This window comes from Chamaea fasciata, unplaced genomic scaffold (genome assembly GCF_029207755.1).
Source record: "Chamaea fasciata isolate MVZ Bird 193981 ecotype frontalis unplaced genomic scaffold, bChaFas1.0.hap1 SCAF_12, whole genome shotgun sequence".
In the NCBI taxonomy this organism is placed as follows: domain Eukaryota; kingdom Metazoa; phylum Chordata; class Aves; order Passeriformes; family Sylviidae; genus Chamaea; species Chamaea fasciata.
In genome coordinates, this window is record NW_027094097.1 from 21,365,277 (window position 1) to 21,380,875 (window position 15,599).

Below are 15,599 nucleotides of genomic sequence, written 5' to 3' on the forward strand. Positions count from 1 at the left end.
TCCCATTTGATTTCTAGACTGAGGAATCCCATTCAGACTTCATATAGAAGCTGCTCTGTACTTATTAATCTTTCCTTGTCCTTTTGTATTTAACCTGAAATGCTCCATCTTGGTTTTTGAGATCAGGACAATATGAAATATTTCAAGACTGATGGGGCTGTGGGTTTGGACAGGAAGATGACGATGATGATGATTTTTATGGTGTTCATTTTGTAGTGGTTTGTCATATTGCAAAGCCAGGCTGGTTGTGTTTCCTCTCCTGTGTCCCCTCCTGCTGTGGGCTGTCACTTCACCTGTTCCTCTGGGTCTCCTTTTTCTGCCCACATGCCCCCAGGCGTATTTGCTTGTCAGCAACAAGGGATCCAAGGGATCAGGAGGGGCAGGAGTCTCGTGGGATGCGCAGGGGAGACCTCGGCAAGCCAGGATTGACCAGGGCTCCTCAGTGTCACCTGAAGGACTTTGATGCAGAAATCCCAGTGGTCTGAGTGGGTCACCTGAGCACATCTGACAAATCCCACTGTACATACTGTCACCTTGGGGCCAAATCTCTACAAACACCTTGGAAATAAGGTGGTTAAGGAGGTGCCCAGGACATCCTCACGCAGTACACACAGAGCTGTCAGGACATGATAAATGTACTGATCCATGGAACTGCTAATACATTTAAAAGCTATGACACTTTCTTCCGTGACCTGTGGTTTGCTTTGTTCCTTGTGCTTCCATCAGCAACTGAGCTAGCTGAGCAAAGACTCTGCTTTGTTCCAGGTGAAGAAAGTTTCTTCACATTCCTTCACGCAGAAGCTGCAGATGTCAACATTGGATTGAGCACATATTCCATGAAGGTTGAGAAGACTTTCATCACCACATCAAGCCACACAAGCATGTTCATCAGAAACAGGAGTAACATCACAGCCCACTTCCAGTGGAAGATGTTTCCTACTGAGGAAGCCGACAATGAAGAGAAGAGGAGGTTGGTTTGAAAGATACGTTTCAGTGAGATACATGGCCCAAGACTGAAACTAATGCATGGCCTCAGGGGCGTGTTGGTGATTTTGAATGGTTTAGGCCAAGTAAACCATCCCTGGCATTAGGGTGTGTGTCCCTGGGCTGCAGGAGCTCAGCACAGCATTCCAGTTCCATTTATACTCCAACCAAGGATGGCATTTTGGGAAGGAAAGGTTGATTGCAATGACTGGATTTCCTCAAGTTCTAATTGGGCTTTTGCCTCCCTAATCTTCTTCCTACATGACCTGGCAACATCCTTAAACGTTTCCTGAGTTGCCAGCCCCTCTTTGCAAAGGCAATACGCCCTCTTTTTTCCCCTTAGTTCCTTCCAAATCTCCTTGCCCATCCAGGCTCGTTGTCTTCCCTGTCAGCTCATCTTTCAGCACACAGGGACAGTCTGTTCCTGTGCCTTCAAGACTTCTTTCTTGAAGTATGTCCATCCTTCCTGGACCCCTTTGTTTGTAAAGGCTGTTTCCCAAGGTCCTCTCCAAAACAATCTCTTGAACAGGCCGAAGGCTGCCTTCCAGAAGACCAGAGTGGAAGTTTTGTTGATGCCCCTCCTTGTTTCACTGAATGTTGAAAACTCTGTTATTTCACAGTCACTGTACCCCCAGACAGTGGTGAACAGATGAAGTTCTTTTAGTTCTTAGGGAATCTCCTGGTGATATCCAGTACCTGGATCCCAGGGAGGCAGCAGGCTTCCCTGTGGAACGGATCCGCTCGATATACAGGGCCCTCATTTCCCCTTAGAAGGGATTCACTTACTACCACTACCCTTCTTTTCTTCGTAATACTTTTTTCCAATTACATTTATTTTCATGCCAGTTTGTGTCCTAGCCTGTCACCAGGACATTTTGTTTTTCCTTACTTCCAGTCTTAGGGATGGTGTTAGCTCTAAGGCCTACTCTCCTGCTGTCAGAGATGCTTTTGAGATCTCAGAGCAGAGAGGACTTTTTTTTATGAGAGGAGCTAGTGCAGGATCCTTTCCCTCTCTGGCCATTCTACTACCATGCACTGGGATGGGACCCAAAAAGCTCTGGATCCTGAAAAGATGATCTCTCCAGGAGTTTGCTGTCTGTCTCCTGCACCAAGAAGTCCCTTCCCCTCTCACAGCCTCTGTTTTCATGCATATAAAACCTTGGATGTCACTGAAGGGATGCGGTGCCTGAATTCATCAATTTCCTTTGGAAGTGCTCTGGGATGCTCTTGTGAAAGGCAGAGTAGGGAACAGGGCAGGTCCAAAATGGAAGAAACAAAGAGCGATGCTGGTAACACGTAACCACAACCCAGCTTCGTCTCCCTTTCCCAGGGAAGTCCTGCAGTGGGTGCTCCGTGATCTTTATCTGCTTCCCCCGAGCAGCTCAGTGGTAGGAAAAGCCAGCTGAGGTGGCTGGTGGATTCTCCCTCAGTTTTGGCAGAGGCTTTGAGGCAGGAGATTCTCTTGAGGGATGCTGGCTTTCCAAAGCTCTCCTGAGCTTGCAAGTGTGGAGTAAAGCTACCTGCTGAGCTTGTGCACAACAAGTTATCTTCTGATCCGATTGGGACCCTCGTGGCTTGGGGTCAGCCCTTGCTGGGGAGCTGCCGCTCCTCCCCAAGTGCTTTGCTCTCCCGCACTTCCGCTTCTCTCTGCAAATATATTAAATGACCTGCTGGCTTTGTCTCTCCCTGCGGCTGCAGGCAGTGTGATTTGCTGGAGCCACCACCAAAGGTCTGGATGGAAGACTTCATGGAGGAGAAAAAAATAAAGAAGGTGAAGGGCTTTTGTGAAAATCGCACCTCCCTCCTGAGCCAAAAGGTCCAGGAGGAGAAGGCAAAGGTGCAAGAAGACCCCCTGCTGTTCTCCAATGACTTTTTTTTCATTGAGCCAATGGTAAGTGATAGCTGAGAACCTCATTTTCCTCCTCTTCCTTCTCTTCCTTCTCTTTCTCCTCGTCCTCCTCCTCTTCCTTCTCCTCCTTCTCTTTCTCCTCGTCCTCCTCCTCTTCCTTCTCCTCCTTCTCCTCCTTCTCCTCCTCCTCCTCTTCCTCCTCCTCTTCCTTCTCCTCCTCCTCCTCCTCTTCCTCCTCCCGCCCACCCTACCCCCGCCCCTTTCCCCGGGTGCGGTCACTCAGCAGGTCCTCAGCTGGCTCGGTGTGCTCAGAGGGAGGGCATGGAGTTTCTGGTGCGGCTGCAGAGCTCACTGCTGAAAGTATTTCTGCCCTGCAGGCTCAAGGCAGGGCTGGGAGCCTGACAAAGCTGAGCTCTGCTGCCAGGGCTCGAGCTCAGGGCACTCCGTGTCCTTGAAGTGTCCACAGGGAGCAGTTTTTGTAGGTAGGGGCTCCCCCGACACGTGCTGCTACGTGGGGTTCAGCGGAGGGTGTTGGAGCAGTGCCAGTTCACGGATTGACCTGAAGCATGCAAGGGTTCGCTGGGAAAAGGAGGCCAAATTCAGCCCAAGGTTAATCGTAGAAATGCCTGTCCCTTCCTCTAACCACGACTCGCACTGTTTGTGAGTCTCCCAGTGTCATCTGTGAGCCTGGACACAAGGGTGGGAGGTTATAATGGGCATTTTGAGTTCTCTTGCACACGGGGACAGTAAACCTTTTCTTTTTCTGTTTATGCAAGCAAACGCCCATGTCCTCCCATCAGCCAGAGCCCTGATTCTGAGTATTGGCATTGTGAGAGATGATGAATGCCTGGTGTCTGCACAGTGCAAAATCCCTTCTCATCCTGGAGTAAATCCTAGAACAATCCCAACCTCTGCTTTCTTTGAAAAAAGGTTAAACTAATATTTTTCTTTCCAAGGAAGGGGATCGTGTTCTTGGTTACTCCTATGGCCCGTCTAAGGCCAAGAGCCACCAGTGCACAATGGCAGTTAGGTACCACTGTAGCTGACTGCAGCATGATGTGACCAGGAGCTTGTGTCAGAGCAGCAGGAACATTGTGGAGAGTGGGGGCTGATCAGCTGAGCATTGAGAGCGCCCAGTGGTGTGTTGAGCTGGGTTTAGAGTGTTTCCTTGGGCTCCTTATGTTGTTCGCTCATCACTGATGCTCTGAAGAAAGGCTTAGAGGAGTGGTTGAAAACAAGAAGTGTGAAGTTTGAAGATAAATCTTTTTCTGTCTCTTTCTGTTTCAGGAGGGAGAGATTGGGCCACGTTGTTCGGCTGAAATCAAGGTGACCTTTAAACCCCTGGAAGCACTGGAGTATCAGAGTGTGGCCTACTGTGACATCTCAGGTACAGCTCCTTTCCCCTGCTTCTCTCACCCACAGTGAAGCCATGGAGCAAGCCTGAGCCCACTGGGCTCCCATGTAACTGCTGGGAAGAGTTCCTGGTCAGCAGGGCAGTGCTGGCACATCCCCAGTTGTCCCTGCAGCTTCCAGGGAGTTTCCCATGCAAGGCCAGGGCTCGGAACACCTGTGTCTGGATTGCTGATCCCAGAACAACCCAGGCAGTGCAGGGAGATGTTTTCATGGCACGGCTTTGCCAGCATTTCCTCAAAGGCCAAGCAGCTACAGAGCAGAACAGCTTTAGTGAACAAGCACTAAGCCCCTCTAGACCACTGGCCTCCAGGATGGGTCCATTTGACATGGATCCACCATCAGGCAGTCGCAGCTGAGTTAGAAATGTGCTCCCTGAGCCTGGATCACCTCCAGACACCACCAGGCCAGCGGAGGCGGAGCCCCGCTGAGCCCAGGGTGTTGGTAGAAGGACCACCCTTGGCCAGCACCTGCTTCTCTCCCTGTGTGGGAATTGTCACCTTGCAGCTCTCAGTCTGTGCAAACAGAACACAGTGCCGAGTGTCAGAAGTGGAGGACAGCAGTCCTGTGCTGCTGGGCCAGGTGGTTTGGCAGTTGTTGCCTGGCAGTTTGCCAGGTAGCAATTGCCAAAGTCTTCGTGAGCTTTGTGCCTTCAATGAATGGATTTCAAAGCTCCTCTAAGTGCATGGGGAGGAAACCCTAGAGTCATAGTATGTTAAGGATGGAACGGACCTCAAAGACTGTCTAGTGCCAAGGCCCCTGCCATGGGCAGGGACACCTCCCACTAGACCAGGTAGCTCCAAGCCCCATCCAGCCTGGCTTTGAACACTTTCAGGGCTGGAACCTCCACAACTCCCCTGGGGAACCTACTCCAGCGTCTCACCACCTCACAGTAAAAAAATTCTTCTCAATATCTAACCTAAATTTCCTTTCTTTCAATTTATACCTGTCACTCCTTGGCCTGTCGCTACAGGACACCAGAGATGTTTTAAACTCAGCAAACTGGTGGCTAAAATTGGAAACCAGCCCAAGGAATGGGTTAGAAATTGCAAGTCAGCCCCAGGGGATATCTCCTGAGGGAAGAGAAGGGTCCATATCTTCTGCTGCAGCATCAAGAGCTGGTTGCATGCAGCTCAGAATCAGGGTCTAGCATTGAGGCAGCCTGGAAAATCCAGTAGAACAGAGGGAATTATTGTACTGAAATGGACATCTCTCCCCAGGCCGTGAGAGCAGGCTGGCCCTGCACCTCAGAGGGGAAGGCCGCAGACCCTTGGTTGAACTCAGCTGTGATACCCTGAACCTTGGGGAAGTTTTTGTCAAAACCGCCCACACCCATGAGGTGAGCACCAGGGGTTGGGATGGATCCTGATGGCTCCTGAGGCAGCAGCAAGCCTGGTGGACCTGTGGAATTCCTGGCAACCTGGGCAGTTGTGAGCAGGGAATAGCTGATGTACCGGTCAAATCTGGGCGGGGGGGGGAAGGGGGGGGGTCCAGAAAAATGTGTCTGTTGTTCATGAAGCCCCAGTCCCTTCTTTTGGGCAGCCTTCCATAGGGATCAGCTGGGAGGCTTCCTGCAAAACAACCCCTTTTGACCCAACGCTGGGTCAAAAAGCTGTTCAGAGGCTTTTGTGGCAGCACCAGACACAAGGCACCTTTGTACTGGGCTGTTCAGAAGCAGCTGGGACAAGCTGGCTACATTTGAGCTTCAGTCCACCGCAAACAATTTTTAGTCAAGTGTCTCCTGCTCATTCCTGGAAGTCACAGGAAAGCCATCCAGCCTCCTGGCTCAGTGCAGGCCCTTGCAAAGGGCTTGAGGATTCTTTCCCTTGCTGTCCAATCCCTCACCACACTTCAGGCTTGGTGCATCTCTGGCTCTACAAAGAGAAAAGTGTTCCTGGGAATAAAGCAAAAGATTTTTCTACCTATTTGCCTCCCCCCTGTTGGGGGTCAAGTTTGCAAAAAAAAAAGAGAGAGCAACTGAAAGAGGCAGAAAACGAGGCACTACATCATGCCAGACACTTTCAGAAGTTTGGTTGTGGAAGGGAAAGACACGTTGAGTTTTCTTACCAAAAGATGGCGCTGTCTGTACATTTTGATGTTGATGCCTCCTTCTCAGTGTATTGTTTTCACGGTATGGGAAAAGGTAAATGCGTAGATACGGTACTGCTGGAGCTGCGCTGACTGGGGCAGCAGCAGCTCTGTGGTGATTCACTACGCAGCTGCAATCACCCCACGTTGCTCTCAGGGCCAGGTCTGAATGAGCTTGGTGCTACTGACCAGAGGTGGACTGCTCTGTGTCCGTGGGATAACCCCAGGGTGACTCCAGTTATGTGGAGTTATGTGAGCTTCGCATGAAAACCCAAAGGCAGAACTTGTCCTGTTGTATTTTTTTGACTTCTGCCGTCCAGCAGCACAAAGCATCTTCTGCCTTTTCTGGGTGTTAATTGCGCCATTAGAAAATGACTCCCAAGAAGGGAAGATTTCACGTGTACTTGCATTTTGTTTTCTTGCTGCTGCAGGTGAAACTGATGAACAAAGGAGTTCTTGATGCTCCCTTCACCTATATCCCTTCAAACACGGAAGTGGGCTGCTGCTTCAAGTTTGTACCCGAGGAGGGCCTCATTGCACCAGGTGGGATCCAGACTATTCAGATCTCCTTGGATGCCGCCGTGTTGGGGCGGTTTGAGGAACCATTCCAGTTCCGTGTGGCTGGATCTCCTACGCCTGTGATCCTGACCATCGAGTAAGGACTCTGGGAGCTTACTCTGGGTGGGCACATCTGTAGCTGTCTCTGGGACATCCCCCACCTACCTCATTTTGGGGTCGGGCAGAGAAAAAAGATGTTTCCTGAGGTCTTAATCTCTGCTCTGATCCTGGCATTGCCTTAGTGTGGGGGTGCCTGCTGCCCCGTGTGGTACCCGGGAGCTGGAATGACTCCTCCCTGCAGGGATGTCCCTCTGCCTTGGGCCATGGCAGGCAGTGGCATGGATCAGCTTTGGGCAGTAGCTGCTCTGGGATGTCCCCCCTGAGCACCCAGCAAGGCCCCCAGGGCTTTGGAGATGGGCCAGCCTGGGTGATTCTCCACCAGCAGCAGTGTTTTGAAAAACTTCTGTTAATAATCCATCCCAAACGGGCAGCAGCAGCCTCAGCTCACCTCTCATGGCCATGCATGGAGGCAGGCTGTGCTCCGAGCTCCTGTGCAGAGTGCTCTGCTACCTCCTTTCCACAGCCAGGAAAAGGCTGATGTGGGAGACAGGGAACTGTGCAGCAGGAACCGTCCCATAATCCTGGCCCTGCAGAAGGGAGAAGGGGTGATGATGGGGGAGGCAGAGCTCAGTCCTCAGGACCACAGCAGCATGAGGGCTTGTCCCTGCTAGCCTGAGGCGTGTGCTGGTAGGATAACGTAGTGTAAGCAGGAAAGCTGATGCTGGCTGCTCTGGAGCTTTGGAGCTAGGCTGCTGCTGTTGGGAGGCACTGGATCAGGGCAATAAAGAAATGAAAGCAATCTGCAGTTGATTATACCAATAAGATAAGGGAGATGGATTAAAAAGAACATGAAACTTATTACTTAGCAGGAGAACAGTGTTGACTAGGTCTGCCCATAGTAGAGAAACAACTACACTGGCTTTGCTTTTGGAGAAAAAGTGCTGCTATTTTTATTTTGGAAATCAAGAGGGAACCTTTCACCATCAAATAATTGATTCTCCTCTGTCCCTCCCCCAAACTGGTCATGCGTGGGATGTTATTCCATAAGCAGCTTTCTCCTTGAGCAAGAGAAGGTGTCTCTTGTTGAGATGTGTAGAGCAGAGCCAGGGACAATCCTGTGAACACAGTAGAAGACACAGTTCACTGGTCCTTGACTTTTAACCAAAAGGCAGGGTGCGCATTAATTGGCGTCAACCATGAAATAAACTCGTGTTGGGCAGCTTCAAGTGCTGCCTTCAGTGGATGTTGGTGACTTTTAGTGCCTGTCTGCTGAGTTCAAGGCCAGGGGAGGAGGTGTGGTAGATTCAGGACACCCATGTTTGGTTGTTTAAGCTATTGCTCCTGGCTGTGCCAGCTGGTGCACTAGTGACAAGCTGGTCCTTTCCTCTAGGATTCATCTGTCCACTGTGTAGAACTGTTAATGCTCTTTTTGGAGGATGTTTGGGGCTCCCCTGGCTTCATGTCTCAAAACTCTGTCTGTAATGATTGTGTGGGTCAAAATCTCCTGAGAAAGCTCCTCCATTGGAAGACCAGTTACAGCCAAGTAGCAAAGCAGGGAACCTGTGGCTGGAAAGGCTGGTTACAGAAGTTTGTGGGGACACCTTTATGTCCATCCCATTACAGATGGGGAAACTGAGGCACGGAGACAGGTCTGGGTGGGTGTTCAGGGTCCCTCATGGGACCACCGGCAACTTGGGGGCTTTTCCTGCCTGCCCTGCGTCCAAAGCCCCATCAGTGGCTGTGGGCTGCTGGCCTCTTGGCTTTAGCTGCCTCCTGTGCACATGGACACTGTGCTGAGCACATGGTGGTGTGTTGATTTGAAACCCACGATGCCCCTGACACCAGGTTTTGTGCCCCCAAGCCACGACAGCCGGAGGCTTTGCAATTCCCTTTAACGCAGCCATTTCCTCCTGTGTCCCTGTCATCGCAGGGGGTGTGTCGTCGGGCCGACTTTACACTTCGACACCGATGAGCTCGACTTCGGTGACATCTCCTTTGGTGAGTGTTCCCTGCGCTGGGACACAGCGGGAGGGATCTGTGTGCTCCAAAATGGAGCACTTGAACGTAAAAGCATCCAGCACTGCTCATGTTCTGCCACAACAGCCTCTTCAGGGTGTGAACTGCAGGTGCCTCAGGTAGCATTTTGCCATTGTGGGATCAAATAGGAGCAAGTATTTTCTGGTGTCTCTGTCCTGGTTTAAAAGACAGATTCTGCCAAGGAAGGTGGCAATCTTCACGGAATGGAATGATGACCCTCCTCTCTCCAAATTACTGTACCTTTGAAATTACAGGGCTTCCAGGCAAAAATATGGAAAAGGAATAGCAGTTCGTTACTAGAGTATATCCGGACAGCACAGACAACAACGCAATGCCAGAAGTTTCCAACCCGCCGAGTCCTGTTTTCCCCTTTGGTGTGGTTATGATCACAGGCTGGAGGAGCGGTGGGCTCTGGCAGGGCAGTGATTTCCCTCCCAGCCGGCACGGGCAGGGAGGGAAGGAGGAAATCGCTGCTTTTGCAAACTACGGGCAGCAGGAGATGTGGGCACTGGCAATCGGGAGCAGGCAGAAGCGGGGACGGCGGGCAGGTTCGATCACGGTGCTGAGCCCGGCGTCAAGCGCACGACGTCCCGCAGCAGCACGCTGCCGACCTTCCCGAGCCCCGGCGGAAGGACGGAAAGGTCTGCCCCCTGCAAACCTCGGCTCCGACTTCACAACCGCCCGCGGCATCACGGCACAGCTCCCAAAGAGCCCCGGATGGAAAAGCCCACCCGCACAGCCGAGACCACCCCAAACCCCCTGTATTTCCCTTCCCAGACTGAGGCCAAAATTCACTACGAAACCTAAACTCATAACAATGAAGTTGTTGAACGTTTTAAGAAAACTAATTGCCTCTCCTGATCTGCTTCTTCGCCACCCTGCATCACCACTGAGGCACTTGTTAAGTTGCCTTTTGAATAAATGAAACAAGAAAGGCAACAGGTAGAAACGCATTCCTAAGGTCTCTTCAGCTGAAGGCAGCTGTTGTATCTTTGCTTCTTTTTAACTGTTGTTGACTGTTGTCTGCATGTGGTGACCTCAGTCTCATTTGAGGTTTTGACATCTGTGTTTGTCCCTTTTGTGCTTCTCTTGCCTCCCTGCTGGAGTCACTGCTGGAGCCGGCAGTGATTACTGTTGATGGGCACAGAGAAGCTCTGGGCTGCGCCTGCAGTTGTTTTTTTCCCCCACCTGTGTTCAAATGACTCTTGGTGAGCAGGCCTGGGGAGAAGTCTCCTCCCCACAGAGCTGGCCAGCCAGTCCACTGCAGAGCGGGTTGTGGCTGGTGTCCGGGCTCTGCAGGACATCCCCACCATGCGTGGCACTATCTCTGGCTTTCCAATATGGAAAGCAAATCTCAGAGTTAAGGTGGGGTAAACCCTTGCAGGCAGCAATCACAGTGAGTAGTATGGGTGCGATGTCCCCGCTTGTTGGGTCAAGGCTCGGGTTTGCCTCCAGCTGAGTGGGCTCTGAGCTGTCACATGCCCAGTCTGTTTGGCCCAAACCAAAAGACGCCTTAAGAATTCTGCAGAGAGAAACTGCATTAGGGTGCTTTGCATCACGTTCTAGTTCCTGATTCCATCCTCACTTTCTTCTGCTGTAGCTTCTTCTCAATGGCGACTCACTCTTTATGTATCTTGAAAAGGGTAGGAGTGTTGGCAGACTTAACAGGGAATTTTACAGTTTGAATTTTCAGAGGAAATGCTTGGTCTGGGTGCACAGTCATCAGGGAGAAATAACTGGTGCTGGTTTGGGGCAGGTGAGGGAGCTTCTCCCCATCAGAAAGAGAGAAGCTTGCAGTGTTGAGCAGGGCTAAGAGCAGGCATTTTCAAGGCTACAGTCTGGAATCAGTGTTAAAGGGAACTAAGTGACGACTAATTCCTCTTGCAGCTTCTCAGTAATCTGTAGTTCAGATAATAAAGAGCTAAACTCCAATCACGCTTTCATGCTACCAGGGTATTCCCACCGGGAGTCACGACATAACTGGTGCCTAAATGGATATTTGTGTCCTTTTCCTAGGCTTTCCCTACACCAAGACCTGTCGCCTCACTAACACCTCGCGGGTGTCGGACGATGGCACTCAGCCTGCTGTTAGCAGCTTTGAGCAAATACTCAGCGACAGTGAGCCCTCCTGGAGGGAGGGAATTCATTTTTCTGTGAAGCCACGGGAGTTTACACTGAACCCCAGCGAAAGGACCCTCCAATCCCAGGAACACCAGGATATCGAGGTATGGGAAGAGTCCAGCCACACACACTTCAGCAGCGGGTCTGAAGCTTCACGGGAGTGTGGGAGGGCTTTAGCTCTGATGCCAGCTCTGATCATCGTGTGAGCGAGGATCTGCACTGGCGTGGGGCCTCTGTGAGCTGGGTTACTCGGGACGTTCCTGAAGGAGCACTGATTTGTTTCCAAAATCACAAGCTGAAATCATGTCCCATAATGGTCAAGTACTGAAGGCATTTTGGTGTTTTTGAGAGCAATGTCTTTGATTGCAAGTGGGCAGAGGACGGACGAGGACCAAAGGTGGCTGTTAGAGAGATGTCATTATATAAAGCAGTTTGCTTTTCTTCTTGGTCTCATTTCTCCTGTCCTGGGGAGTAGAATGATTTGTGTTCACTGCAGGGATCTCCAGTGAAGGCAAAAAACTCTGCGGCCATGAACTGCCCAGCACCTGCTGGCCCACGCTTTGTCTTCAGCTTCCTGCTGTAAAGCTGAACTCATTCTGTTCAAGTCAGCAGATTTCCACTGCATTTATGTCATTGTAGTCAGATGAAAATTTGCCCCTTAATTTGAACACAGTGCTGCACAGAGCTTTAGTCTAATGTTTTAATTTAGCTGACCTATGCCCTGATAGCAAGGTGTGCTTAACAAATCTGGTATTTGCCAGAAGGCTTTTGTCACTCTTAGAGACTGCTCTACACGTGGAGCGGCAGAAGAATTAAGGCAAAATCCTCCCTTTTCTTACCACAAAAACTGGAGGACATCACACGTGAGTCATGAGCTTTTGTAAAGAAGAATTTACTGCTCTTCTCTTCCACCAGGTGACCCTGTGTTCCAACACTGTGACGGAATACAACCGGAAATTGCTGGTGGACCTGGAGTGGTTTGGCAAGGGAGTGGCATCACTGATCATCAAGGCCAGGTACCAGCACTTCCCTGGCCTCCCCCAGCGCACTGCCTTGCACAGGACGTGCTGGCTGCAGCTCCCAAGGAGACGTGTTGTTTAATGACCTCATGTTCTACCCAGCTGGACATGAGAACAGCAGTGCTTGAAAAGCAGCCTGTGGTGAAAAGCAGCCCTGCTGACAGCCCAGCGTGGTCCTGGGTCGTTTTCTAAAGGGACCAGGAATGATATCATTTATTGACCTGGTGCTTGAGGTGAAGCAAATTTCCCAAGGGCCTCCTCGCCTTCTTCCTGCAAGAGGTGGAGTTGTGCTGGGTTGCAACCAGCCCGCGTTGGCTTGGGGCACACCAAGCAGTCTGCTGAGGGTCAGGGTCTGGTTCTGTTAACGAGGGCACGTGACAGTGGGGAAGTGGCTCACAGCAAGAGAGGTGAGGGCAGGATCTTCAGAGGGGAAATCAGTCCTTGATGTGGCAGGTCAGCTCTACTTTTTCCCCTTCTCTCTGCTTCCTGTTTTGAGCTTTGATGTTCTCAGGCTTAAAGCAAAAGTTGTTCTTGCTCCAGCAGAATTCCATCCTGCTGTGCTGCTCTAGGTGTCAGTTTAATGACAAGAGGGATGCAATTCCCTGGTGCTGTTCCCACTCCCAGGCAGAGCCATCTCGTCAGTTCCTGGGCTGCCATGTTTGAAAAGCAAGTGCCATTGGGGACAGTCAGTGTTTGGACCTGTGGAGTGAAGGACCAGGGGAGTTTTAGGAACTGGGAGGGAGTGATCTCCCACTCTGTGGGGCAGGTGATGTCTCATGCCCTCCAAGGTTGGGGCAAACAGCTGAGTTCTCAGGCAGGGTAACAGCACCATGGGAGAGAAGGGAGTCCTTTTTACTGAGACACTAGAGTCGTGTGTTCCTGGAGCCTTACTGAGCACTGATCCCTGTTGGGAAGGCTCCCCCAGAGCTCATGGATCACTGGGACTGTTCCAGGAGTTCTTGCAAACCTTCTTGGGCGAAGGAGGGGCTGAGGCAGCTGTGGGACCAAGTGCTCTGCCTGGGGCACTTGGCAGCCTCTGGGTGCTGCCTCTCAGGTTTTGCCCCTCCTCGACAAGACATGTTTGAGTGGGAGGACTTTAAAGGCAATTTTTCACCGTAGGCCTGTTAAATGTGTATTTGACAGTGACAAAGGTGTTGTGCTCCATTTCACAATCTTTGGGGGTAAACGTTCTCCATTCTCTCAGTATCTCTGATTCCCTTGGGGTCATCTCTTTGCCCAAATGTTTCATTCCTGAGCTGCAAGTGTACCCCCAAAACCGGGGGTTCCATGAGTGCGACCTGAAGGCCCCGTTCGTGAGGAAGTTCTTCATTTGGAATAACACCCACCTTCCTGGCTGCTACGGGCTTATTCCCCAGGTTTGGCATCGCATCCACCTCCTCCTCTGAAATATTATTGTGGAGATTATTAGGGGGGAAGAGGGTTTGGATAAGACCTTGCCGGTTCCTATTCAGTCTTAAAGATCTGCTGAGAACAGGATCCTACCTGAATGTTAGCTTTAGGATGCAGTTTAATCTCTTGAGGAAAGGGCTTACGTTCTAGTCTTCAGGGTGTTTTCTTGTGGGAGATCTTCGAGGGTTGTGAAAAGCTGCTGCATCCACAGACACCAGTGCTTGTGCTGGCAGCCTCCTTGCAGAACCCCCTGAGAATGCTAAGCCTACAATTCTTGGATCTTGTTTGTGCCTTTTACCTTTGTCCTGGGGATTTTTAAAAATGTGTGTAAGTTGCTGTTGGGATGGATGTTAAGGAGTTTGAAGTTTCTTCAGAGGTCCCTCTGAAGCTGGATTTGATTCTGTCCCTTCTAGGAACCCGAGGAGGACTCTCCTGTGCTCTACTCCAGCCCCAGACCCTGTGGGATTCTCCAGCCTCGGAGCGCTGCAGAGATTCCAGTTACAGTTGAAATCCAAAGATTGGGCAAGCGTTGCACCAGTGTTTGTACCGGCGTGTTTGGGGATGCAAGAAACCCACTGGTGAGTGCAAGGGGAGGTGTGTGCCTTCGTGCAACTGGTCCTGGCAGGGTGCACAGTGTGCGGGGATTCTTCCGGGGAAAAGAGGCACAGGCTGCTGTGGAGAAGGACAGCAGGGGCAGGTGGCATAAACAGCTCGTGCCTTATAGGTGGCAATGTCAGTGTCTGACCCAGAAGGTAGTTCATCTAAGCTGGAATTGAGGATCATTTTAATTACTCTTTAAAATGCTCTTAACTTTGGAAACATCTTTTTTAAAATGTTACCTCTCAGCACAAAAGAGGATGTCAGAAGATTTCTGGGAACCTTGGGCTTTCTGTAAAAGAAAGGAAAGCTGGCATCTGAAGAGTAGTTGCAAGGATTTAAGCTTACATTAAAACATGGAAATGGTGATGCCAAATTCCCTGGATGGCACCAAACATCTGAACCTGGGCCATTGTGGCACTGCATGTAAACCAGTCAACAGGGAGGACAGGCAGTGCAGGCTGTGCCAGGGAGCCTGAAGTTTGACTGAGCACTTGCTTTCAACTATCAGATTGCTTACCTAAAGAGAAGAGTTTCTCCCCACCCGAAGAACCAGTTGTTTAACTGTCAGCCTGATCTTAACTAGAGATTTCTTGCAAAGCTTCTACCTTTGGACCAATAATTTGTAGTTTGAAAGTTTCTCTTTACTTAATCCTTTTCAATTTGGAGGTGAATACATAAGCTTTATTTTTTTCCCCCCAAAATCCCAGGAATTCAGCTGGAGAATGGTAGCTGTCCCTAAAGAAATAACTTGAGCTGGGTTGAGCTGTTTAAGCTTTTTTAGGTTTCCCTGTTTGGGTTTGATTTTTTTTTTTTTTAAATCTTTCTTGCCTGCTTTCTGTAACAGAGAACAGAACTACAGAGCCTTGGACGGCTGTCAGCAGTCTACATAAGTCCAAGGCTGATAGAGTTCGGCAGGATGCCAGTGCTAAGGCCTAATTCACAAGCTTTTGGCCTCTTCAACGAAGGTCTCGTCGATTTAGACTTCAGGCTAGAGATTGTAAGTATCTGTGGGGCCGTTTTCCAGGGAAATTGACTGGTTGACATTACAAGCTGCCATGACGTGGTTTTTATATGTATCGGCCTGTGTGAGAGGAAGCAAGATATTCCAAGATTCCATCTGGGTGAGGCAAAAGGAACCTGGCTCTGGAGTGGTTTTAGCTGGGGCACTCCTCAGTGAAATCAGGTGCAGAGATGTTGGAGCAGAAATTCGTCTGGATTGTGTTGACGAGTTCTCCCATAATTTTATGGAAGGTCTTTAGCTGTGTGTGTCACGGTTTTTGAGCTCTGAGATCAAGAGAAACCTGTGGTCCTTTGCTCCTCGGAGAGCATGGGTTTCCCTGTGCTTTCCCTGTGCCATCTACATTTGCTTTGTGCCAAACTGCTGTTCATGGTAGAGAAGAGGGTGTGAGGTCTGTCCTCAGACTGCTGGTGGGGAGGCAATTTTCACACCTGCTGTGGGTCAG

General features: G+C 50.5%; 1 protein-coding gene across 1 annotated transcript in view; it reads left to right on the plus strand.

Annotated features, from left to right (window-relative positions):
- The window catches only part of LOC136296105 (hydrocephalus-inducing protein homolog), a 199,735-nt gene that overhangs the window by 88,559 nt on the left and 95,577 nt on the right, over positions 1 to 15,599 (plus strand). Inside the window, 11 exon segments of the mRNA XM_066194929.1 lie at positions 766 to 970; positions 2,683 to 2,875; positions 4,121 to 4,220; positions 5,464 to 5,582; positions 6,763 to 6,986; positions 8,880 to 8,947; positions 11,003 to 11,211; positions 12,023 to 12,123; positions 13,367 to 13,502; positions 13,950 to 14,114; positions 14,981 to 15,133. Of these exon segments, the coding sequence (XP_066051026.1) occupies positions 766 to 970; positions 2,683 to 2,875; positions 4,121 to 4,220; positions 5,464 to 5,582; positions 6,763 to 6,986; positions 8,880 to 8,947; positions 11,003 to 11,211; positions 12,023 to 12,123; positions 13,367 to 13,502; positions 13,950 to 14,114; positions 14,981 to 15,133 (1,673 nt within the window).